This window comes from Argiope bruennichi, chromosome X2 (assembly GCF_947563725.1).
Source record: "Argiope bruennichi chromosome X2, qqArgBrue1.1, whole genome shotgun sequence".
In the NCBI taxonomy this organism is placed as follows: Eukaryota; Metazoa; Arthropoda; class Arachnida; order Araneae; family Araneidae; genus Argiope; species Argiope bruennichi.
This window is the reverse complement of record NC_079163.1, coordinates 20,102,762-20,130,645: the sequence shown is the minus strand read 5'-3', so window position 1 is coordinate 20,130,645 and position 27,884 is coordinate 20,102,762. Positions and strand designations below refer to the sequence as shown.

The window sequence follows — 27,884 nt, the reverse complement described above, 5'->3', positions numbered from 1 at the left end:
AATTTTGTATTCCCCTCCTTTCTTTCCTGAAATTTTATTGGCTACTATTATTATTTTAATTTTTGTTTAATGCACGTTATCAGAAGCTCGAGATATAGGGCGATAATAGAGCATATGTGTTTGTTGTCTTTTCCATGTGATCACATTGTGGGTCGTTGTAAGTGTTCTATTTTTGTTTTTTGTGGGAGATTCATTCGTTCTTTTACATGTTCTTTTTTTTTAACTCTTATCTTCTGAGTCCATTTAAACCGAATTATTTACTTTAGGTTTCTTTTGCATATTTGTTTTGAAATATCAATTTTCTTATTTATTTTATGCTTTGTTTACAATTTTTTCTTGTAGTAGTTTATGTAATCTCTTACTGTTTTTTTTATGACGATTATTGAAGTATATTTTTGAAGTACCTGATATCAAACTTTAACATTATCCCATGACTCTTAACTCACATAAAATGTCTTTGTCCTTTCTTTTTTATTCTTTCCCGCGTTATCATATGCAAAAACATATCTCATGACTTCAAAAAGTTCAATATTACAAGAAATGAGCAGATTATCGGTTGCTGTTTTCAGCAGAATTCAGTTATAATTTTAGACGAAGATTGTGTATATAAGAAAGTGTGAAGTGTTTCTTAAATGAGGACTGTAAGTCAATTTAATATGCATTTAGCATGCTTCTAATATAAGTGTAAAAACAAAAGTACTAGATATTAACAAGGGGGGGGGAAAATGCTTCTTAAAATTTCACATTTAGGGATGTGTAAATTTTAGGAATGATACTCTTTTGCATATCTTGTATGAAAGTAAAACGTGTATATTAGAATATTTAATCTCCACATTCTAAAAAAATGTTTGTATAAGTTTTCTGATTATGTTAGGATTTGTGTATTTTAAATGTTATTTTCCTTCCCAAAATTGCCATGTATTTTTAAGGGTATACATGTCGCATTAAGAATTACTGGTTTCAGTATAATGCTTTATATGTTTGACAAGTATGAAACATTTTTTTTGATTTTGTTAACCCGGCATAAGCTAAGAATCTGTTCAGGAGCATACGCCGGAAAACAAACCTCCATTCCTTCCTTCCTTTAGCTATGATTTATTTGTCAAATATATGGGAACATTTTCTGCATTCAGCTTATAGATTCCTTAACTAAGTATTAACAACAAAATTTTAGCTATATGTGACTAGCTGTTGCCACTAGACCATTAGAATATATAAAGCACTTCTTAACATCATTTATAACACTTCTTTTAGACATATTTTATTACATGACAGCTAAATAATTATTTCTAAATAGCCAACTTTGACTTGTTAATATCGTATTATATATTCAAATTATTATGTAATAAGTCTTATCATGTTGCTAATTATATATTCAGTTCTTGTGAAGAAAAGTTAGTTTTTAATGAACAACAACATTAAAATGAAAGTTATACATTTAGTTTTTATAATATATATATATATTATTTCTTATAATACTAAATATTTCTTGCAGATACTTTTAGTTCAATAAATGTTTTTTTTTAATTAAATAATGAAAATATTGAAATAATGTTATTATAATTGTCTTTACATCTTTAGAATTGTGTTATTTTTGAGAGTATATAATAAGAGTTGATATATATTAGATAAAAGGGGATAGAAAATGAAGAATAACTGTAAACATGTATAAGGCATGACTACAAGATCTATATATATATATTTGTACTCTTATATTATAATATTATCAATCCTTGTTATATTTGAATTCTAACGTGAATGTAACTAATTTGGCAGCTGTAATTTTAATAGGTCAAAATGATTTTATCTTTTTCTTTTTAATTTCCTCTTGATGTTGAATAAAATTTGTATTTTTTTCATCAAATACGTGATTTAAGCTTAAGAAATTTTCAAAAGCAGAATATTTAGGAAAAGTTTTATAAAAATCTATGCATATTTGTTTATGTGCTTGAATCGCTAAAAGTCTGTGTGTTTGAATCAATAATTAAGTTTATTTACAAATGGAAACAGAGAAAAATTTTATACTTTATAATCATATTTTTAATTATATTCTCCTACATTTCATGTTGTGATATATATAAATCATGGTTTCTTAAGCTATTTTTGCACATGATTCCACTTATTTTTTTTTTTTTTTTTTTTAATCTTTCTGCATTATATGTTTACAATAAAAAGAAATGAAATGCCTGGAAGTATTCATTAACCATATAAAGAAATTTCACAGAATAGAGATAATATTGGAATTTCCAAAAATATTTATACGTTAGTCATGTTTTAATATTGTCATTCTTAACTAGCATAAAAGAATTAAGCAAAAGTATTTCCTGGTGAATGGTGTTGAATATCTACACTTTTAAAATCTATCTGTGTAATACCATTTGGGTTTAAGTTTCTTGGTTTAAGATGCTTTTATATAAATAAGGTGAAAATACTTTTTGAAATCTTTTATGTAATTTGGTGATTTATACTTCCATATCTTTTTTTTCTTTTACAAACAAAAATTTTTTTACCAAGAGTAGTTTTTAATTATGTACTTAATTGGTCTGTTTTCTTTCATCCTATGATTCTGGTATTTGATACTTAACTCACAATTGTAGAAATTTCTCAAATCTACAATTTTTATTTTCTTTTTCTTGATTGGCAGTCTAAAAGGAAAAAAAAATTAGAGAAGTAGATGCAGGAAAAAAGGTGACTTCCTGCATTAAGGGTGGGGTTGAATTTTACCTTGTATGTGTACAGGTATTTCACATTACATCTACGTAAAAGTATGAACACAAGCTGCTGAAAATGCGAGATATTTGTTCAAATATTCCATATAGATCATATGATCTGATAGCTCAAATTTTCAAAGATCACTTCTTTATATGAATTGGAACATATTTGTATGAAATATATTAATGTGTTTAGGGACTTTTTTTGTAGAATTGTCAGTAAAATATAATTTAATAAGAACCAATATAATATTATCAAAAGTCTGGAATCAAAAGGGCCCTGGTATGTGAATGTTCCAAAAAATAGGTACATCTGCTGATAAGTTAAGGGAATCTTTTGTAAGAATGAGGCAGTTGTATTAGTTGTTGCATTCTTTAGCTATTCTACTGATATGACTATTTTAACTTATATGCTGAATTGTTTAAAAACCATACTTGGAATGGCAAGTTGCTGCTAGAATCAGTGTTAAAATTATAAAACTTAATAAGTAAATTTCATGATTAATGATAAAGATTTTTTTTAAAAAAATCAAGTATGATAATAAAACTTTATTATATAAGGTTATGATATAAACTTCCATCTGGACATTCTGAATAAAAAGTCAAATTTTGATATTTTATATTCTGATTTTAATAATTATTTCTTATCAACTTTTATCATTTAAGAACCTTTGACTTGAAGGAATATTTCCAGACTAATTTAAATGTAGTTATTTTTATTCTTTAAGCTTCTAATTTTCACATTTTAGACTGTATATTCATAATTTTTCAGTTCTGCTTGCTTTTCCTGAAATATCCGTCTATCTAGATTTTTCATTTGCTTTTATTTCTGGAGAAGAGCATAATTATGTTTAAGAAATAAAACTGCATTGGAATAATTTATTACTTTTTCAAAATAATAGATAACAATTGAAATCACAGATGTAATTTTTTTTCTCTTGGTTTTGTTTAAAAAATTGCTTCCTGTTTCATTTAGTTAATCTGTTTGGCAATCTCTTAGTTCATTATACAAATAAAACTTAATATACATTATAAAAAGCATTTTTGCTGATTTCAGATGTTTTTTTAATACTTTTAAAGGTAACAGTGATGCATTCTTAGGTCTTCAATAGATTTGAATGTCATATGAGTTTGTTCACCCAAAACAGGACGTATTTTAATGCCACATGATTGCAATTTTTTTTAATGCATTTGCTGAGTTTTTATTAAAGAATGTGTCAAAAGCATGTCTTTCATTTTCTGAGAATGAAAAACAATATTTATATTTATTTCTTGTGTATTGCAAATGAAATATGTGAAACTTATTTCCTTGCAATAAGTTTCTTAAACTTTTGAATTTGGATTTTCTTTTTTTAGATGTTGATTCAGCTGGTATATAAAAAGAAGTAATGAGAGTTCAGTTCTTTCTTTTTTAGGATGAATGTTTCAGTTCTAAAATTTGTTTTGCTTTAGATTTATTTGAATGGATTTATATGATCACAAATGTGATTTTAATCTTAGGTAATACTTACAGTGAATTCAGATGTCAGTATTCAATGGGTATTTTGAATAACATTATAGTTTATTACAATATGGTTGTTAATCTTTAATAATGTTAATGTTACATATTTTTATCAATTATATTTATCTTATGGGTTGTAATTAAGACATTTTTTTCCTTTCTTGTGATATTTGAACATTAAAAAGAAAAATCAAAATTATGAAATGTATTTACTTTATAAATGCATTTTGTGCCCAGATTATGTGATAAATTAATATGATTAACATTTTAATGGCTTTCCTTTCAGTTGCACATTTATTCAATTGATAATTGTTATGAAACTTGTAGATATGTTCTATACAAAAATCTGTATATCTGTATTTCATATAAATCTCAGTACTGTCATGCAAATATAGCTCTGAATTAGGTTGAAGTTACAGCATATGAATAGCAAGTTAATAGTGTAATAAGTTTATAATAATGTTTATATGCCATAGGGAATAAGTGGTTTATTACTTTTAATCTTCTATGTTAAAATTATTTTGCAAGTTTTATTTCAGACTGTGAATGATAACCCATAATTACTCACGTAAAACTTTTTTAGATTTAAAATTATTCTTTTGGCCTTTATACTGTCTACTTAAAGAATTCTGTTTATGTTAATCACGATAGGAAACCTATTTGTATGTAGTCATATGTGTGTAAATGGTTGCAGAAATATATTTTTCTATAGTAATGATTCATCTAATTAAAAAAGTCATCAGAGTGATTTAATTAGAATTATTTGCACTTCAAAGTAGCAGAACACTATCATTGATTTTTAAAGAGCATTAAAATATTATTTGTAAACAATCTGAATCCTTTTCAAGCTATTAAGCATCTTGTAGTTTAGTCGTTGACCTTCACACTTCATTTCCATGATTAGACTTAAACTATTATATTTTCCCCTCAGCAACTTCTCAAAGTACTTTTGTAGGTGAAGAATAACTATGAAGAATTGGTCCAAAAACCCACCTAGATCTTCTGTGTAGACTTATTAAAGCTTCATTAGTATGAACTTAAGATTCAAAATTTGAAAAATGAATACCCTTGTATTCTAGTTATTATTATTTAAAAACATCTGTACAAAGCACATTATCTTTAGCTTCATGATTCAATATATCTAACAAAATAGAAGATGAGTTGAGTATTCTTTAGAAAGGATATATTTCAATTATGTACTCATATACTTATGCTATTTAATATAATTATATATTATTCAGTAAGTTAGAAGGAAAAAATTTCTGGTATGTATATAAAAAAAAGTATAGTAAATGTGAGTGATATTTAATCTTTAGAATACTTTGAACCTTTAGCTAATTAGAAACCATCTTTAAATGAAAACTGGGATAAATAATATACATTTTTATTTAACTTTTATTAAACGTGTGTGTAATTAATGTTGCAAATGCACTTAATTGATGTTTAAACATGAAACTAAAGTTGAAATGTGGAAATGAAAAAAATGGAAGGAAAATAAAGTATTCTTTAATTCATAATATAAAGCAGTTAGTAATACAAAATCCGCACTAAATACACACATAATTTTAACTCCAACCTATTCAAGTGATAGTGTAAAAAAAAAAAAAAAAAAATTCAAATGATAAGTAATGCTCGTATAAATTATTGTGAACTTAATGTGTCTTCTAATATGAGCAATTTTCAATTAGTAATGTTGAAATAACCATAAATGCATGGTTTCGTACTGGTCTGTATCTGGACCTTCGAGAACGAAGAGAGCAATAGAAAGCACTCTTCCCGGAAGCCTCATCTGTATACGAAATGCGGAGTCCCCACCCCATGACTGCTAATTGCTGTTTCAAAATAAAATTTTAGCACCTATTGTTGTTTTTGTTCAAATTTGAGCAAAACCTCAATCTATTTTAAGAGAGCCTCGCATTTTTCTCCGTCTCCCTTTCCTTCAATCATAAGCTTTGATCTGATTTTCGTCGAAACTGACTTCTGTAGCTGCTGTTCACGGCTTTCAAGATTATATTTTTCCCGGCAACAAAATGCAAATTGCAAAGATATTTAAATGAAAATTGTTTTTATTTTTCTTCATTGAGTCCTTTGCTTATATTACAAAATGTGGAAAATAATATGTATGTCGATCGTTACTTATTTTACAGCTAAGAAGAAAAACCAAATTAATGCAGTAACGGAATGAAGCGAATATTTTTGACGGTTTCGTTTTATAAATATTTACTTTCTAGTTACAAATTTAAAGAATAGTGGATAAAAGTCAGCTAAAAAGTTGTGCTCGTTCCACAAAAAGAGAGGATGCAGAATTCAAAAGATTTACAATCAGTGAAAATTAAACAGTGCTTTGATAGATACACAGTTGTCCGAGGGGTTCACAAATTCGAATCAAAACATATTATTTTCTTGTTTTAAAGTTCATTTTAATGTGTGTAGGTAATTTCCAACTTCTGAAGTCACTAAGCAGTATAGATTAATTTAAATAAATAGTTGTATAAAAAATGCCACATTTTTCACTATATATGGTCAGTTTTGAAAGCTGACACTTCCTCCAAAAATTGCATTAAATTTATTAAACTCTATAAGTCTGAAACATCTGATATCCATTTTAGTTGGGTTTTTTTTTCTCTCTTATAAACTTAGGATCGACTCACTAATGCTGTTTTACATTCCTCAAGGACTGAACCAGAAGTGCAAAAGGTCAATTTTGACATCTGTATATTTAAGAGTTAAAAAGGAGACTCCTATGTTAGTTCAAATGTTACGTCAATCAAAGGTTAAATAATTAATGACGAAATATGGTAGAACTTTGCTTACCTTTAGTAACGTCTGGAAACTTGCATAATTGAATGTTGTAGGTTAAAGATAAAGAAATACCAGAGGTCACTAGAGAATAATCTTTACTGAACAAAATTTGTCTAAATCATCATTTCCACCCCCTTTTTCTGCCCTGAATAATATATCTGAAGGCCAAAGAATAAATTGATTTTACCTAAATACTGTTTGTATCTTCTTTAAGATTAAATCTAGAAAGTACTGTTGGTTTTGTATTGTCGAATAATCTGATGCTTTTAGAGCAGCTCTACTGTTACATGCGATTTCCTCGTGATCCAGATTTAACGACTGCCTCTTTTTATTTCACTAAACATATTATAGCTTGTAACGACCCCCATAAATATACAGATTTATTCTAACAATGAAACATTTTACATGTATTTTGAATTGCAATTCTTCATTTTAAAGAGGCATAATGGTCTGGTCTAAAATGATAATAAATAGGACGTAATGGTCTGCTTTTAATTACATCGTAATGGAAGGAATCTTAATTTATGCTTCGATTCTACTTCAGATAAGGGTGTATGCAAATTTCAAGGACTTAGTTTGCTCTTGATTTAAAGTTCTATACGTGAAATTTTGGAAGGTAAGCTGTCACTTTAGGTAAATCTTTACACCAATTCGAAATTTGGATTTTTTCCATTCGATTGAGATCATAATATTTTTCCTAATTTCTTCCTTTATGGGGTCTATATTAATGAAGAATGCTGTTTGAATATAGACTTCGAATTTGAATCAAAATACAAGATTTTTTTTTTTTTTTTTTGACGCCGTGGAATGTAGTAATTTGTAGAATGAAAAATAAGCAATATTATATTTCGTAACTATTGCAACGTTAAATGTGATATACCGAGTATTAGAAACACCGTTCCAGTTTATAGAGAACATTTGTGGTTTCAAGATAAGCTAATTTTGTGTTTACAGCAGCGTTTGAACCTGTGATAATTGAAATTATCGTTAAGGAAGAGCATGAATTATAAAACAAAATTCAACCAACTTAACGCATTTGTTCCTTTCATCCATCTGAAAGTTAGATAGCAAGTTTCTAGTACATCATAGACCAGTTTCAATCCCTTTTAAGGTACGATTGTAATATTCTGCGAGGATGAAACGAGGATAGATTGGCAGTTCCATGTGTAATTGTCTTGCGAAATTTGTCTTATTTTAATTGCAGCTGTACATAGTTTAAGTGAAGTCACCCTTAAGTTTATACCAAATTCATGCTACGTCATTAAATTATCTATCTAATTTTGGAGCAAATTGACGCCGTTTTTATTTTTATTCAGATGACCTTGAATTTTCGATGAGATAGTGACTTTTCAGTTCTTAGTCTATCAACTTTGCTCCTTCTGTATACTTTGAACTATCTCTTTCACTCGGCTGCTGATAAGAAGTTCAAGGTAGATAATATGCTCTTTTTAGCTCTCTTATCAAAAATCCTTTTGCCCACATATAACTGGTGTTTCCAGTAATTATTTCACAACTCTTTTCACTTCACGCGGCGTTGGACGTTGTTGGATATTGTTGTGATTAAAGTTACTTTTGCATTAGCGTTGTCAGGACTTCTTTAATATTTTCAGCCATGGTAATATTTCGAAATTTTAATCAGACCTGACATTTTTTTAGATATTTAAAGTTTTTAATGTTGAAAATTTCGTAGAATTTTAGTTAGTTCCAATTTATCTCTTGATTTATTCATTCGGGTAAGTAATTTTTTAAATCTTTTTATTACAGGTGATTACACAGAAATCGACTTCTAACAATCTCACCATGCCCAAGACGGAAAATAACCCGCCTAAAATTACCGCAGAACATTTGTCTGAAGAGGTACATTATTTCGCTTTTTGATTAAAATTTTGTATTGGAACAATAACTTCTTTTTTCAATTATGAAACAAATGCTTTTTTTCCTGTTAAATGGGATATTTTCCGATTTAAGAATTTAATTTCTTTAGTTGCATTTTCGCATTTCTGCACTTGAGACTAAATATTTAAAAGTATATTCAACGAGAAAATTGTATTTAATTTTTAACATCTGTTTTTGTCATTTTTTTTCATTTAAATATTTATTCTTATACATGCTATGTCGGAAATCTACCCTGTTGATGTTCGAATGAACGATTAACCTTTAAGTATTAAAATTATTTATTGGAATACTATGTACTAATTAACTGGTATATGGAAGTTTAAATTTGTTACACATCTTTTATTTAAATGATGTATTATTCATTATAATATTTTAAGCTCTGATTACATCAATTCGCCGAGTTTGATTGAGTAATTCTCATCGTCAATAATTCAATTTGAACATCTTAACTGCCATTTCCAACTCTGCATTGTTTTTTTACTGTCCTTTCCAGATGTATTTATTAGTTTTTCTACTACGTCTTTTTAAGGTTTAAATTTTCAATTTTTCCTATCTCTATAAATTTTATATTTGACTTAAAATTTCAAATTAAATGGGAAATATGTATAATAGTTCACTTCAATTATTTTTCGTATGAGTTTAAATAGCATGCTAATCAACATATTGTTTTACTTTTTTGTATTTTTGAAGTTATACCATTGAAAATACCTTTTTTCTAGCGGAATGTGATGAAAGATTAATATGAAGAGCAATTTAATGCGCACTGTTCTGCTTTAAGGCTCTCTTCTAAATTTTGTTAGTATATTGCATTGTATTTGTAAATACAGAAGAAATTGGAAACCAAACAGTACGCCCATTCGTAAATCGCAATTTGGCGCAATTGAGATAAATAATTCTGCCAAGTGCCTAAGCCATTATCGGAATAAGTGCGATAAATACATTTAAATTATCTAGAATATGAATAAGACATCAAAATCTTGCAATGCTCAGCAGTTTCCTTAAAAGGAAAGTAATCTTTCTAAACATTTTTAAAAATACGGTGCAGTGGCTTGTAAAAGCAGTCGTTTCATGATGTCTAAAATGTGAATTTTTCTTTCTCTTATTTGTATCAAACAATGACAAACGAAGCAATCTTCGAATCAAGTGGATAAACTGCTTTTCGTACTTCAAAAACAAGTATTTTGTCCACGCATTATCAGATTTCCTGCATAGCTACGATAAGAATTATAGATAAACGTTTCTCATGGTTGCTACTCTTATGAGTTATTAAAATTGTGAAGTATTAAAAGTAATTGCCATTCCCCCCCCCCCCAAAAAAAAAGTCATCTAGTGACAATTTGAGTAAATTTATTTAAAGTTTACACTGTTTAGGATTGTACAAAGACAATATAAAACATTAACTAAACGAATGTTTGTTAGTTCTTTCATGTAGGATTTTCGTAAAAGATAAATTTTAACGCAACTCTTAAACCAGTAGTACTTTTTGCTGATGATTTAAATTTCAAATGATTGTTGATTTTTTTTAATAATTAAAATCACAATTTCTACCTGTTCCTGAGTTGTTCCCCCTCCCCTTTATTATTTTTAATTTTGCGATCCATTTTTGTATTTTGAAAAAGTAAGAGTTTAAGATAATCTGCTTTATTGTAGAATAATAATTTTGACCTACGTGATTTCAGCAAGATGAAATTGAAAATGAAATTAATATAATTAAATATCACATTGTTTTTGATAAAAAGGAAATTTTATTAAAGTGATACTGAACTCAATATTTTCATTCTCGTTTATTTCCTTATAAAACCTGTCGAATATTTGGAATGTAATTATCTTTAGCTAACATTCTTTATTTTAGTATCTTTATTTCTCGGCTTGAATTCGAAATGTTTTTACCCTTACTGACACAGGTGGCGCTGGCGCATAGAGTGCTGCAGTCTTTGAAAAACCCCTTCATCTAACAAAATGTGGTAGGGACGTAATTGATCAAATAGGGGGGAACTATACTGTCTTAGAAATAACGTATTAGATGGTCAATGTCAATTTTTTTTTTTTTATGCATTGCTAAACATAACAAGGATAGAGAGTTAGATTATTTTCCAAGCTTCAGCTCCTGACTCAGTTTCCGTGTACAGAAGATCTCTTTAAAAATTTAGCTTTAGCTCTTTGCAAGCTGAATTAAAAAGCAGAAGTTCGATAGTAAACTTGCTCGTCGTAACAAAAGTACTTAAAAAGCATACTGATGAAAAATATACAACCAAAATGAAGGCCAACTAAAGAAAGAAGACCGATACAATTTTTATAGACTTAACAAAAACAGCAATACAACTTTGATTTGCACATGCTGCAAAAATTACATAAAACAAATAGATTAATGAAGAATATTATTTGTCCGAATAAAAAATTCGTAGCGTCATATATTAACGTATCCGTAACGTCTTTATTGTCATATCTATTTTTATTCCCGAGTTTTCATGAAATCGCATATAACGTATAAAATAATATGTTATAACGATAAACTTGAGTAAATGTATTCTTATTTCATTTCTTGGCAAACCTGTTATTTGTTTCAATAATTTTTTTTATAAAATAATACAAAAATACATGACTTTACAACTTAAAAATTAACTGGTGCAGAATGTGCACCAACTGTGTAACAACGTAAGTTTTTCTTACCTGTGTAACAAAGGGTTGATAAAAATCTAAATGATTCCACTTAAGGGAAAATAAACTGTATATGCAATTTATGGCAGTTTTGAAAGTTTATATATTTTAACTTCTTTCTTGCTCAATTGATTCTCAAATGCAAGACTTTTTGATTGGGGAAGGATGAACCATAGTATATACTGCATATTTCAGTTTGTTTTACAGAACCATTTTGATTAAGTTTGCAGGAATATTTATAAGTCTGAATGTCTCATTTATTGTGAAATTGATTAATGTGAATATTATATCAAATGTATTGATAATTTAACTTTTGATTTGAATTTAATTTTTAATTTTATACTTGCTGCATATTAACCCCATGCCACCCCTTTCCTTTTTGTAGGTATTGGCTACTGCTGAGTTTGTCTCTTTGGAAAAATATTCTTATAAAGATCACAATGGAGTTGAAAGGTATATTTTTCTTTTTAGTAACTATATATATTCTTACTTTTGTAGAAATTGAGAATGAAATTATAATTAAAACAAAATGAAATTAGTTAATATTGGCATCTTTCTTTAATTGCAAAATATGCTTTTAGATATTTATTTTGTAAAATCATTTTAATAAAATGTTTGATTATATTTGAAATATTTTCAACTTCTTTTTTAATTTTTTCATATTTTTATTGATTGGTGGCCCAAGTGTGGTGCTGACAATAAATGCACATTAAAGTAATTTACTCTCTTCACTGCAGTAATGAACTCCAGTCTAGCTTAAATCTATAAGTTCCAAAAAATTAAAGTAAACTTCGAAGTAAATTGTTACAAAACTGAAATTACTTCTACATCCTAGAAACTTAGATATTCGTCTCTACTTCACCTCCCATTTTTCTTAATGTGTCATCTTTTGTATAAGTGGTATTTATATGTAATTCGAGATGAACTTTTCATATAGTTTAATAAGGTTTTTATAATACTTGTGCTGTTTTGAAATGTAATTTGGTTTGCTATATAGCACTGAAATTTGGTGATATTACTATAGCTCTTGTATTTGTATTTAAGCATGGAGCTTTTTTTTTTCATGGCTTTATTCTCAGATGAAGACCATTTGCATAAAATGCTTTTTATATATATCTATGGAAGATTAGTTTATTCAACATAAAATCTGTTATTGTAAATTGCTTCCTGATAGAGGAATTGTTATATTTAAAGTAGTGTACTCTTAATATTGATGTAGCTATAATTCTCATAATTTTGGAAATATGGAGAAATTAAAGTAAAGCATTCTTTTTCATTTTTGTTTAGAATTTAAAAGATTCTCAATAAACTACCTTTTTAAGAAAACTGAGACCTACCTTTTGACAGAACAACCTACCTTTTGAGCAAGATTATCTCTGAAACTACTTTTTTGTTTGTGGATGTATAGATTGAAATTTAGTTCTTATCCGAGAACTTTCTATGTATACATTGGCCTTTAGTTTACCAAAGCCTATCAGTTTGTTTACATTGTACATTTTTTTTATTGGTTGATTTGAGATTAAACCTCATCAACTTTATATATATGTACAGTTGACTTTAGCTGACAGAATGTTGACACAATTTTAAATCACTTTCTTGAATCTCCTTTGATTTATGAAATGAAGCAATCATTTTTTAATTCAGATGGATTAGATTTGAATATTTATCTTATAATAGGTTATTTAATTGGTATTATAAACTACAAATTTCTTATAAGGGTAATTCATTACATATTATCATTCAAGTTTTCATTAATATAGTTGTTGTCTCAAAGCTTTTAATGTAGAGTGAAATTGTATTTTTTTCTTTTACTACATGCAAAAGGGGTATATGATGATTACATTTCAAAATCTTAGTTTCAAGTATTGTTTAATTCACAGGTAATATTAAACTGGAAAGAATTTTTTGCTGTTTTTAGAAATCTTTATTTTTTCAAAATTAATTCATGAATTTAGTAGCTAAGTCATACTTTTCTGAAGAAAGTTCCTTGGTAGTGTTTGAAACTACCTTGCGGACAGATGAAATAAAGAAATTTTTTCAATGTTTTGGCTTTTAGATTACTTATAGGCTTGATAATCATTGAAGTATGGCTGACTGTAAATGTTCGACATAATTATTAGAAATTGGAGTGAATTGAATGAGATAAAGATCTAGAGTATATTAAAGCTTTATCTTTTTATAACATTATTATTTAGATGACATGTTGACAAATTTCATCTTTTGATAATGATTTTCTTTTTCAAAAATTTTTTATAGGAAGATTGAAATTCCGATATTTTCTTTTAATCATTTGATACTAGTTAATACATAAATACTTTTTAATGACCCTAGCATGAATTTTGGGATGCTCTTGCTCTTTTAATTTAGAATCTGGAAGTGTTTGAAGACTGAAAAAATTTTTTAGCAAGATCAATATATCTTAATATTGAATTTTGAGCAGAGTGAAAAAAATTTGGCGTTTGTTTCAGTTAAAAAAATTATTGATTTGAATGCTACTTGTTATCCCCAATCTTGCATGCCTTTGTTCATCATTTTGTACGATGTATTTTAAAAAAAACAATCTCGGGGTTTTTTACTGTAGTTATAGTACTAAGCTCAAGCTTTTGTACTGTAGTTGTAGCATTAAGCTCCTTGTAATTCGTCTTAATTTCTATTTTTATCGGATTTTGTTTCTATTTTTACTAGAAGGCTGAATGATTTTTGATTTCCTTATTAGTTAATTTGTCTACACATGCATTTTTCAATTTCCATGTTTCTTTTAATTAAAGGATTTGTTTTGAAAGCACATTTGGAAACTAAATGCATATGTTTTGATTTAATTTTTTTAATTTTAAACATTTTATTATACATAATTAAATGTATTTAATTTTCTTAAGATTATTGTGCCAGTCATTTATAAAATTTTAGCTATACAGTTAGAATATTAAAGGAGAATAAGCACTGTTTCATAATTCCGTCCTCAACTGTTTTAAACTTCTATTTTGTATGTTTCAAAGTTTTACATAATTACTAGGAACTGGAGCTTTTTTACAACATACTTAGTAATTGAAAACTAGTCATGTTTTGAATTTTATTCATTGTTTACATGATTCAACACTAAAGTTGATTTGGTTTGTGTTTGTTGCATTTTGTTTCTTTTGGCGTCGATATTTTTCTGCTCATTTGCTTGTAGTTCTTTGGCTTCTAATTTCGAAATATAATTTTATTATTGGAATATTGGGGGTAAATGCACTTTTATACAGATTAGTTACTTTGTTACTTTAGGTAGATGCTTTGTTAAATTATTCTCAAGTCTTCAGTTTTCTAAATTAGGTGCAGAATTTGCTAAATTTGTTTTTCTTTACAACTTGCATCATTTCTAGGACTTGGGAAGTTGCAACTAGGACAACAAAGCCAGAACCAGGAAATCCTGACTGTAAGTGTTAATCTTTTTCGAAATATTCTACTTATGCTTCATAGTCAATGCTTTATTTATCCTATAAATAAATTATTATCCTATAAAGCAATTTCAGATTTATTCCATTTGCATTCCATTAGAATTTATATATATTAAGAAACAAGTGCATACATATCTTAAATACCATTTTTTACATTAAACCTCAAACCAACTTACTTGATTTTTTTATTTTTTTTAAATATTATGATTATCTTAATGTCGATCTTCAGTCCTTTTGTTAAATTTCAAAAAGTGAATTTGGACAATCTTTCTGCATCTCATGTAATTCCCAAATCTCAGGAAATGGAAGTATATTTAACTGGTACAATATCAGTGTTATTCAATTTAATTTTAATGTAATTGATTTCTTAAGCAATATGCGAATTTTGATTCTAATGTAAAAAGAATTCTATACACCTTGGTTTTGCTTAATTCAGGTTGAATATGGTCAAATAAAATCATTGTATCAATAAACCCTACATTTCATTTTATTCCATGTTCCGAAATGAGCAAATGTGTAATGAAGATAGACAATAAATGCAAAAAAGACTAATTTCCGTGAAAACGTGGATGTCAGCCTTTCTGGCATCGACATTTATCACTTTTGAGATCGATTAATTTTCTTTTACTAAAAATATTGTTGAATTATTATATACATCTCTAGTACTTTTTGTATAAATTTATTCATTTTATTGTTCAATTAATGAGAATTATTTTATTAAATGTTTATATTTGGCACACTTCATTTTGTATTTCAGCGTTTTTTTTCCGAACCTGTTTCGTGTTTGTTAACACTCTGTTATTAAATATATAGTATGATATTTAAAAGTATATTACTTCACAAAAAGTCCCCCCCCCCCCCCCCATAGTTGCTGTTTATTTCAAAGTTGAAGAAGTTTCGTATTTTATCATGAACATGTAATATTTTCTAGCTTCTTCCTACTTATAATTCTAATGTTCACCTACTGTTTATTGTATTAATCCACATTAGTATTCTTTAAAATGTTTAATAAATGCCTCATTTTATTATTCATGAGCTTTTATAAGTTCTATATTGGAAATTCTTTTTTCAGGTGTTGGTTCATTGGCAGTTCTGAGGCGTCTACTGAAATATGATTGTCTAATTTTAGTCAAGCAGTATAGACCTGCATTGAAGAAGTATACTTTAGAATTGCCTGCAGGTATTTTTTTTTTCCAAGATTAATAAATTAGTGCCTCAATGGTTGTAGCAAGATTTATTAAGAGGGTGCTTGATAAAATGTTGTATAAGGAATTGAAATTTCATTTTATTTTTACTGCGCTAAATGTTTTAAATTCTGTATTTTTAGCTGTAGTATTTTTCTAAATGAATATATTGTGCGTTTAGTCTTGAAACATTTTTAGATTGACTTAGATAAATTTACTTAGGCTATAAATTAGAAAAATTATTAGGTGTTAAGAGCTCTAATATAATCATCATAGTCATTATCATTATATTTATATAATCATTGTAGTCATTATTATTATAGTTATATAATCATCGTAGTTATAGTTATTATACAGAACGATATTTTAAATTGTTTTAAAAATTCAACTAGTACACTTATATAATCCATATTCCTTCATTTGGTACGCTGTTTCATAACCTCGTGCCCGTAACCAATAAGACTGTTGAAAGTTGAATGGTTACAAAAACACCGCCTATACTAAGGGTCGTTCAACTTCATATATATGCTTTTTATAAGCTCTTGGGAATGCAGATGAAAAGAAAATAATTGAATGGTCTTGTTGATGTTTAGGGTTACAAAACTTCTAACCATGGCTTGAGAAATTATTAAAAGAAGTGAGCATGTTCTAATAACTCAGAAAACAAAACATTTTATGGTGCATGCTTTGAAAACAGAACAATAAATTTAAAAATAAGAAAATTATCCCTTTTTCTTATTTAATTTTTAAAATTAAAAAAAAATATATTAAAGTTATTAAAATGTAATTGAAATCCATATGTTTTTACTTTTACACCATGGAATTCTTCATTATATTTTAAATGCCTTCATCTGGCTAAAATGCTTTCTTGTGAAATCAATGTATGTCTATCTAATTTTGCATTCAACCAGATATCTTATTGTATTAGGCTCCCATTTTGTCATTCTACTGCTTATTTCCATCATCAAAATTAAAGTTGAATCTGCCGTTTTAAGAAAAATATTTTATAGAGAAAAGTTAAATATATTATGTATAAGAACGTTGTATTCGAGTTACGACTGCTCATTATAAAACAACAAAAAAAACTTTCAAGATGTTTGAATTAATGAAACTCAATTGACTTTCAAAATTGATCATCCGTTTAGAAGAATACTAATTTTAGATATGTGAATTGTTATTTAAAATTATCGATCACTTTAAGAAATGCTTTTATTTAATAGTTTTATATTAATATATAGGTGTGGTTGAACCAAATGAAAAGCCAGATGAAACTGCTATTAGAGAACTGAAAGAAGAGACTGGCTATATATGTTCTGGAGTAAAACATATAAGTCCTTGTAAGTGTTATTTGTTGTTAAATATAATTTAATTTCATAAGTGGGAAAAATTTTAAATTTGAATTTTTTTAATTACTCAAACTATTAGACTCGACATTTAATATAATTCCATGTATTGTGGCATATATGTTAATTAGTCGGTTAAATGATTTTGCGATATTTCATTTTGATTTTATGTTGAAATTCCTCTACTATTAATTCCTCTAGTCTACCAAAAAGTTTAATTTGAACTCTTTAGTAAAGTAACCGTTTTTCTCTTGAGGGCTATGTGTGTTTGAGGGTTATTTTTGGAATAATTGGGAGGTCTTTTAAAATGTTATGTTCTGTATTGCTGCATTTGATTCTTTAAAATACACGTTTGTGCACTGTAAAAAATTAGCTTGCTTTGTCGTTAAATTGTAAAATTTGTGTGAACTGTTAATATGCAATTATTTCGATTCAATTTATTGGCGGAAATGGGATATTTTCTGAAATTCAAAGCATGTGGAAGCAACACATAGAAATAATGGCGTTTATTGGATTTTGATATTTAAATACATTTTTACTTTATTAATTTTACCTTGCATTTTCACAATTTGAAACTAAAGAAGTTTCGAAAATAAATGCTAGAAAAATTTCTGCTATTAAACAAAACTGTTTTTGTTTTAAATTTTAAGTAAATTTTTTTTCATTATCCTAGAAATCTTTTTGACAGATGAGAAATTTATTAAATGTAGACAGTTTTAACACTATTTTCTAAACTTATAAGTTTATTTCAGTCATCATATATCTCTTTTTAATTGTACTCTTCTATAAAATTTATAAAATTCAAAGTGAGTCAAATTGAAAAGTTAAGTGTGGCATAAATTTTATACTTCCCCAGGGAAATAGCAAATAAATTCCTTCTTTAGTCATTTCCAAATATGAATTACATTAAAAATAAATCTATATTTATTAGGCATGCTGAAATTTATAGATTAGATATTTTTAAGGATTAATTTAGGTTATTTAGCGATTTATTACTAGTTCAGCGGTCATTATCCATGTAAACTGTTGTTATCTGTTGGCACTCTGAACAAATGCATTTATGCCCACTTTTTTTATACATCTGTATTTTAGTGCTGTTTGACCTATTTACTTAAGATGGCTTCTCTTTTGAAGAAGTATTCTTGTTCAAAAATGAGTTAATACAAAATTGTCAGTTGCCTGAAACATTTGTAAACAGTATAGTAAAAAGCAAATTAGTAAAATGAATGTGATAATTTTTTTCTATGTATTTTTCTTGGTCATTAAAAAAAAAACTTTTCTTTCGCCAGTGACGGCTCTTGATGCAGGTTTATCCAACTCAACAATGAAGGTTGTAACACTTGAGGTAAGAATTGTGCATTATGATTTCAGTTCTCATTGCCTTTCAAAACACTCAATTTCTTTTTGCCTCCAGAGCTATATTTGCTGGAACTAATATATTTCGATCCAAAGTTAAGTAATTATGCATTGAATTACTGCAGTTCTTTTTATATGCTTATTAGATAAATTTAATTTGATTAATTAATAATTAAGTGACAAACCAAGACACATCATTTTGTGTGAAATAAAGAAGTGAAGCATCTAAGTTTCTGTGTTTCTAAAAAAAAATTTGTCAGAACTTTTGCCAACCTACATAATTTCATACAAAGATTGATAAATTTGGTGGGAAGCATACTTCCCACGACCTTGGAAAGGGTTAAAATTAAATGTAACTTAAATGTTTCCAGCAAACTGTCTCATTTTTTACGGCTTAATTTGGGTATTCGGTGTTAATTTTGTTCGCACAAATGAATTCCATGTTTCAGATTGTCTTTTAAACTTAGATTATCTGCGCTTATTTGAGTGATTTTATCTGTATGAAAAGATCTAGATTTGTAGCAATTTTTAAATTACTAGTTTGGTGTGACCTTGACCTCTTATCTCTTGTAGGTTAATGGAGATATAGTTGAGAATCATCATCCCAAGCAATGTGATCATGATTGTAGTAAGTAGATTGATTTTTATGGTTTTGCAGATGGTATTCTTAAATCAGTAATTCTGTAAATTCATTAGGAAGAATCACTTGATATGTAATGTCTTCTCTTTTTATAAAGTGTAATATCTATCAAAATCAAATATTTATGTAGTTCCTTAAAATTCTGCATCACGAATTGTTATTTATCTTATTTGTAATACATTCAGTTATAATTCTTGAATGTGAAATGGGAAAATGAGTGGCAAATTAATTATATGACTGTTAAATATTTCATTTGCCTTTATCAAATGAAACTATTATTAATCTTTTCTTGAAATATTTTTGGAATTGGTCTTGAAATGCAGAGATGAATTGGAATAAATATTTCCAGCTTTTACTTAAGGAGTTTGCTACTAGTAATTTGGGAGCGGATAGCACAGTTCTGACCGATAAATAGTAATCTTGAACGGAAGTGGAGAAATAGTATAACTGGAATTCCGAAAATCTATAGAAATCTAGTTTTTAAGTTGAAATCCATTGTTTTTCGAAGCCATCTTAGTACCTGAAATATTAACGTTGGAGGGAGGGAGGGAGGAAATCAATCTCTCTGCAAACCTTTCTAATCTGATGATATTCATGATTGGAGGACAACATCGGGATTGGCTAGTAAACGCCAACAAGGAGGCGAAGCCCACTAATATAAAGTGTTTTTTCTGGCTCTTAAGTTCACGAAATAACTAAAAAATTTATTGTTAAGATGTTGAACTTCTCAATATGAAAATAAAGTTATATTAATGTATTGACAAGATTTTTTTTTCTCAAAGAACTCGAAGAATTTGAAATCAGAAAACTAATAAAACAAAAACTCGCTTTTGTGTTTTTTAAACCTCTCATAAATTCCTTAATGTTGATATTTCTCACGAATGGACATATATTTCATGTTATATTTAAGCATATTAGTATTGAAATTTTAAAGTAAATATCCCCTCTAAAAGTTTGCTTTTATTCACTGGAAGAAATATGACTGTATGGGAAAATACGATAAACAAAGAACAAATTTATGTAAAATCAATTAATAACTGAAAATGTTAATTTCTTTTTCTTTTTGATTCTTTCAACAAATATTTCATTAGGCTTACGATGAATTGACTGATTAAAGTTAAGTGACTTATGCAATGTCAGCTTGCATGTTAATTTACAAAATCGCACAGCAAAACAAATTGTTAGGCTATTTCAAAATCCAGAACGTTCATTGCTGATAAAAACGTTTACCATACGTCAAGGATAAAAGAAAAATTGAGAATTTTTTTCAAATAAGATTCTTATTCTGAATATAATCCAATTCTTAATAACCGCATGAAATCGCATGAATTGAACTTCATTTTAAAAATTAGAATTTCATATTTTGAGAAATTTATCATTGATAATAAAATTTATTTTGATGTATTTTTATGTTTTTGTTAGTTATCATACATTTGCTAATTTAATTAGCATTTCAAATCGAAATATTAACAAAGGTCTTCTATAAACTTAAAAACGATATTTGTTTTCTTCTTATTTTAGTCTGCCCACTGCAATTTTTGATAAAATTTTACTTTGGAAATTACTGGCGAAAAATTTCAAAATACTCTTTTGTTGAAATGTGCTGAGGGAACTAAATTACACTATAGGAATCTTAATTTTCAGGACAGGCCATTTTGTAAAGTTAAGCACTGTGAAACTGCCAAATTATAAACTGTTAATTATAACAGTTTCATTATTTTGGTTTCGTGTGGAGAATATTTTAAAAAATGCGATTCTGTGGCTCTGTTATGCATTTGTGAGTTATTTTAAATTAGAATTATTTAGCCAGAAATATAAAAAATGCAAAGCAAATGGTTATATTCGAAAAATTAAATTCACACTTATAAGTTCCTTAAATTAATTTCAAACTGCAAACTAATAAATTGTTCAATATTATCCATTGCAGGCCATGCCTTTGAAACATTTAGCCTTTCATCTTTTTGAATTCTTTCTGTTTTGCTGGGTATAACGAAAAGATCACAATAAAATTATCAGATATAGGAAAGATGATCCCCGCATTTGATTTTTGGAATCCTCAACTGGATAGTTCTTCTGTGTTCTGTTTTAATTTTAAAAATGTTTCTTTGTTAAATTCGTAACTAAAAGAAATTATTGATAAATTTCATATGAATGCTTAAAAACCTTGTCTTTATTTTGTTACTCTTATTTTATATAATGAAGAATGTAATTAATTCGATACCAGCCATTTCTTAGAAAAAAGAAAGAAAAAAAAAACTGAAGGTATATAGATCAGCACAGCTCTTTGAAATTGAACTCTTTTGTAATTAATAACCGATATTTAAATTTTCTTCAATACTCGCTCATCTTTTCTATAAGCATTTCAGATCATGTTATAAAATATTTTTCATAAATTTTTTAAACCTTATTTCTATGCACTAATACAGCTATTGTTATTTTCGTGAATAAAAAGCAATTCATATTTTACTTGTTAGAACATCTTATAATATTTCATACTGTACTATATGCTGACTTAATAATATTAAGGGTCTGTAGTAAGAAAGCAGTAGGGGCCAGTGACAATGCATTGCTAAAGATTTTCATATTTATGGCACTTAAAAAATGTTTCGTCGTTTTCCCTGCCCCTTTCCTTCAGTCTTACATTTAATTCATCAAAATTATCTTCTTTTGAACAGTACCATTTAATTATGCAGGGTGTTTCATAAAAGTGAAATAAGCTTTTATTTCCCTAAATATTAAAATTAGATAAATATTTTCAGTTACAAAGTATCATTTAATAAGGTGAGCAGTTTTATGAAAACACTTTGGTTTCTGTGGAATTTAAAAAATTACATTTTAATATGTTCCCCATATTCTAATGAAGTCAGTTTGTAAAATATTTATTTTACATTCATGTATGTATATAAAAAAATTTCACTTTTCTATGTACAAAATCTGCATGGATATGCTTATTTTTAAATTTTCAGGGACTAATCACAAATTACATTCAACATTTATTCCAGTAGTGCAGATAAATGTATTTGAAATAGAAAAAATGTCACATGTAAATATATTTATAGTAATGTGTTATCTACTCATTATGACTTGAAAAAATTTGCTAATGAGTCATAATATTGTTCACTTTGATTGGCGAACGGTTGCTAGCTTGGACTTAATAAGGAGGGGAAGAGAAATGGAACATTTAAGATATCTCGGCAAAGCATTGGAATGCCGTTTAAGAAAATGAAATTCTCTGTATGCAGTTGTGCTTTTTCTAAAAGAATGACATATTTCTGTAACAATAAATGTTTGAATATACTGACGCTATGATATCAAGAAATGTTTGCAGTCGTTTACAAACTGCTTAAAGCAGTATGTAATTGTAATGCCGGCCTAGTTGTAGAAAAATGTAAATGTCATTCTCTGAATTTCTGACATCCATCTAGGGTATGTGTTTTCAGAACGGGTAAACGATTACAAGCTACAAGATCCTTACTTTCCTGAAGAGGAATGGGGTTGATAAGGCGTTATGTATGTATTGCAGAAACTCACTTTGGCGTAATTTTCAAGTTATCCTTGTATCAATGTTCAAACAGCCAATTCCGAACTCAACAACTCAAAACCGACTGTGTAGAGAATATTTCAGTGTAATGGAGTTCATGAACTGCTACAACTGTTACTTGGACAAATATATGATCGATGTCTAGAATTTTATCATTATTCTCTACTTTAGGGTAAGGCAAAAACCAAATCCTTTTCTGAACAATGTAATTTGGACCGCTGAATATTGTTTTAATCAAAATAGAAACATTAATCTTCAAACCGATCACTTTTGGAGCGGTAAGGATCCTTTATTTATATAAAAGGCTCAAAATCAATTGAGATTTTTTTTTTTTTTTTTTTTTTAAATGTATGATTTAGCATTTCAGACACTCCATTTGGTTGGTTCTATTTTGTACAACAGTATGCTGGATGATGACCAATATACTCGGTTAGTTTTGATTAGCATTATGTCTGAACTAAGAAATCAATTGCCTTTGGCAGTTTACGCTCGATAGATCTTTGTTGACGTATTCAAAATGCCTGTCTTTATATCATAATTGATTAATGCCATTGCTTATTCTCAAGTATTGTTAAAAGAATGCAATGCAACTATGTATTATGTCGAAGGTATTCATTTTGAACAAGGTTTTAAATACTTCATTCAAAATTTAAAGAAATTTAATAAATGCTTTATTATTTTCTGACTCTAATCATTTAATAATCTTGCGTGATATGTGCGATAATTAGCAAAATTGCTTTGAAAGTCACGCTCAAGCATTAGTCGGTGATTTAGAAAATAGCTTATAAATTTGTCTTTTAGTATCAGCGAATTTTACAGATTGAAGCATGAGACATTATATGTGCATAGTTGGATATAAGAACAATATTTTATGGATTGATATTTTTTTTTTTTTTTTTTTTTTTATGTAGGGCGTATACATTTTTTTTACACTATCTCCCTCTGAAGAAGCCAAATTATTTTATGCAATTGTTTACCTAATTTGATGGAACTTTGCATTTGGAAATATATCTAATTACAATTGATAAAGAAACGAATGCTTGTTGTACTTTTTGGGGACATCCTGTATATAGCCAATAATATTATCCAGTTTAATTATAGATTGTATTCATAAAAGAATGTAGGTAGTTCGTTTTTATGGACTACCACTCTTCAAAAATTAGAATATAAGTTTGCAAATTCATTGCATGTGTTTTAATCTTTCTTGATTAATGCGAACTTTGGTTAAAATCTATGTTTATCAATATATTTTTGAAAAGTATAATGGATTTTAAAAGATCTACTGTTCTTTTTAGATATCATAGAAGTGCTTCACATTCCAGTTGATGAGCTTCTGACAAGATTAAACGGTGAGAATTTCCTTTTAATAATGTGATAAATTTGTTATACACCACATCTTGTTAATATGTTTATTTATTTAGAGTATTTCTATACTTTCTCTATTGGGAAAGGAGATTATTCACTGAATACTTTCTTAATATGTTTATCTATATCCATCATGTGCTTCGCCATTTCTTAGTGTTGAAAATCCCTGTCATTGCTATTAAATTTCAATGTCCTAAGTTGTTGTTAATCCATTAATCTAAAATTATTCGAAATTCTTCATGCAAATTTTCAGGAAGCTTCAACATAAGTATTAACATAAATGCAAGACCTTTTCAGAAGCATTGCGCTGGATCTACTGAAGACAATGCCATAAATTTTCAGAAAACCTTCAGCTTTTGTATTAGTTAGCCGACACATTGAAACTACCATTGGGAATTAGTCATTTGACCTGCCCCAGTCAATAATAATCGCTTAATAGTTTGTTAAAATTTGAAATCGTTTCACTTGTATCTTTTAGTGTTCTAAATCTATTGATGATGGTAAAGTAGATTACAGATATAAACTTTTAATCACAGATGGTCTCTATCAGATATCAACATTTGCAGAAATTTTTATGCCTAGCATTTCTTATGCCTAGATAATTTCGGATATTCGTCTCCCCGTTTCAAATATACCATGGTTTTAACAGTTCCTTGTAAAATATAATTTCCTGATTTATTATACAAACTAAATTTTGTAGTTTTTATATTGAAGTTCCCACACTTTTGTGCACTTATACGTTTTAGAATATTAGATTGAAATTTTTAATTTTCTATTTGAATTGGGGTTGTGTAAGTATTGTAAATTCTTGAATGTTAACTCTCTGAATTTAGAAAACGTCTGTAATGTGCTAATCAGTTCCATGTGCTCTGTTGATTTAAGAATCGATTTTAACTGGTGTTGTCTTCATTGCATAGATTTGTTTTAACATAATATTTTTAAAACCGCACTTTTGTACACAATGTAAACTATCGGAGGGCTTTTTTTATCATTATTTTCTTAAAATTGAAAATAATTAATAAGATAATTACTTTTAACGATTACAAAATAAGTTTAATAAGGTTGTTTTACAAATTTGTTTATTTGTTTTAATTTGGAATGCAGAAATTCAACTTCAAGCTTCCTAACCTTTTGTTTTGATACGATAAATTAATTTTGTTAAATTTTCTTTTCAGAATATAGTGAACAGGGCATTATTATTGATTCACGAGTTTACTGTTTTGCTATTGGTTTAACCATTGGAGCTAAGAACTTCTGCTATAAACCTACTGCCAATCCTTACTGAAAATGATATTCATATATTTTATTGTGATATTGTTCATTGTTTCAAACTTCATCTTTTCGTGGTCATAAATAGTTTGCCATGCCACACCTGAAAGCTGCTCTATATCTGAACGATTTTTTAGAAATCTGTGTGTTGTAAATGAAGTCTGTAATTCTCGTTTTACTTGAAAGATTTTGTAAGCTAATCAAAATTTGTTAATTTTCATTATTTGCACTTTTTAAACTTTTTTTTAACCTTCAAATAATTGGCATGTGTTTGACTTAATTTATGTCCATTTTTGCATTCGTTTGTGTACAGATATTCATTGTTATTCAACTGCGAATTCATCGCTTCATATATGTAAACTGAGTGTTTTCTATGTGCTTAGCGCTTTAGGAAATACCTAATATGTATAATTGATTTTTTTTAACTCTCTCGAACTGTCTGCATTTTGTAAGTGTATATTTTACTAATCCTGTATGTTGTGTAAATTCTGAATAAATGTTTATACTTTACATTGCATTTTTTTTTCTTGATTTTCAAATAATTCTAATAGAAATTATTGATTTTTAAAAATGTGTAGGTCTTTATTCTTGGGTAGGGTTTTAAAAAATCTAAAATTCTTTTGAATTTTGATTGCATATATTTTATCTACAAAGGGTTATACTAAGAGCAGAACAATGAAGCAATTAACGATTTTTCACGATTAGTTAGTTACATGTAAATACTTTGCACTATATAATCAATGACTTATTTGGAAACTAAACAGTTCTTAATGAGATTTGAACTCCATTCTTTTGCACAGTTTCAGTGGTTGTTTTTTTCAGTGCAAATTATTTCAAATAAATATACGTATATTGAATATAAACGTACAATGAAATATTAAGATATGTTTTATTGCTGAAATAATTTTAAAAGGCATCGCGAAATAAATATAAATAATTTTTTTCTTTAAAAGATTTGCTTCTGAAGAGCAAATGCGCAGCTTTTTTGGAATCGATGTTAGCATTATTGAGATCAATTGCATCTGGAAGAAATAGGGACTGAAAGCTGAAGAAATTTGTGAAGGGACTTTCAAAGTAATACTTTTCCGTTAGTGGCAATTTGGCTTAGTGCTGGAACCGTAGTCTTTGAAAACCTAATAGAAGGGATGCCTAGATGCAGTTTCAAAAATCACAGTGCCAATTAATGTTGAATATATGGCAATACTCTATAAAAATTCTCTGTATTTTGCAATTTTAGATTTCAGCAGTACTGAACCTTATAAATTTCTTATCTTGAAATCATTTATGAGTTCAATTTTGATTCTTTATTACTTTAGAGAAGTCCGATGAGGCGTTGACAATTTTACTTCCCTACTCATTGACATAATGCACGAATTTCATTCGTTTCGTATGCCAAATGCGAATTGAGTGGATTCGAGCATCTTGCAATATAACTTAGGAAAATCAGCAGACAAGTTACTCATTGATGATATTGTTTGGGAAATCTCATAAATTCACTTTTTAAGACTCCTTTTAATAGCATTAATGTTTGAAAAGGGTTTTTTAAAACTAAATATACTTTTTCTTTAAATTTATTTTTTTCCAGTATCTTACACCATTTTTCTAAACAGAAATGCTGCAACGGTATTTTACTGCTAAACGATACTGTAATTGGTTTAATCGTGTAGCGCACAACGATTTTGCTATACAGAGTCTTATATATATATATATATATATATATATATATATTATATAAAACTATAGCTGTCGCCATTTTAAAATTTAAACTGGGACAAGAATTTTAGTATGCACTCTGTATTTGGATAATATTTTCATTTGCACATGAAATATAATATTACCAGATAAATATGTGGTTTTCTGATGTGCCCCGAGTCAATTTATTTTTTGAATTTATTGCATATCTTGTAAGACAAAAAAGAATTAGACAACACAACACTGTATAAGGCAGCATGCAGTTAGATACCATGCGCTTTTATTTTTGTTATGCAACTAAAGTAAAGTAACTTGATTACCTTTAATACGACTAATATTGTGGTTTTTAATAATTCAACATTTTGTAATTATATACGTTTGTTGCTGCCTTGCAAACGTACAAACTTCTGGTTTAGCTCCCATGCATCTCAGGCTGTTTCAATCACTGCAGCAATAGAGTTGAGTTTCTCTAATGATTAACTGATTGGG

At 27.8% G+C, this 27,884-nt stretch overlaps 1 protein-coding gene across 3 annotated transcripts; it reads left to right on the top strand.

Moving 5' to 3' along the window:
* On the top strand, positions 1 to 26,213 carry LOC129960085 (ADP-sugar pyrophosphatase-like). Of its 3 annotated transcripts, none has more exons than XM_056073182.1 (10): positions 1 to 157; positions 8,779 to 8,871; positions 11,954 to 12,021; positions 14,931 to 14,983; positions 16,078 to 16,185; positions 17,428 to 17,526; positions 18,822 to 18,877; positions 19,462 to 19,516; positions 24,365 to 24,418; positions 25,610 to 26,213. In XM_056073182.1, exons 2-10 carry the CDS (start codon positions 8,815 to 8,817, stop codon positions 25,717 to 25,719), a joined length of 660 nt encoding a protein of 219 aa, XP_055929157.1. In that variant the 5' UTR covers positions 1 to 157; positions 8,779 to 8,814; the 3' UTR covers positions 25,720 to 26,213. The 3 variants fall into 3 exon arrangements, with proteins under 3 accessions (XP_055929157.1, XP_055929154.1, XP_055929155.1); XM_056073179.1 differs by lacking the exon at positions 1 to 157 and adding an exon at positions 618 to 641; XM_056073180.1 differs by lacking the exon at positions 1 to 157 and adding an exon at positions 8,473 to 8,629.
* The last annotated feature ends 1,671 nt before the right edge of the window (positions 26,214 to 27,884 follow it).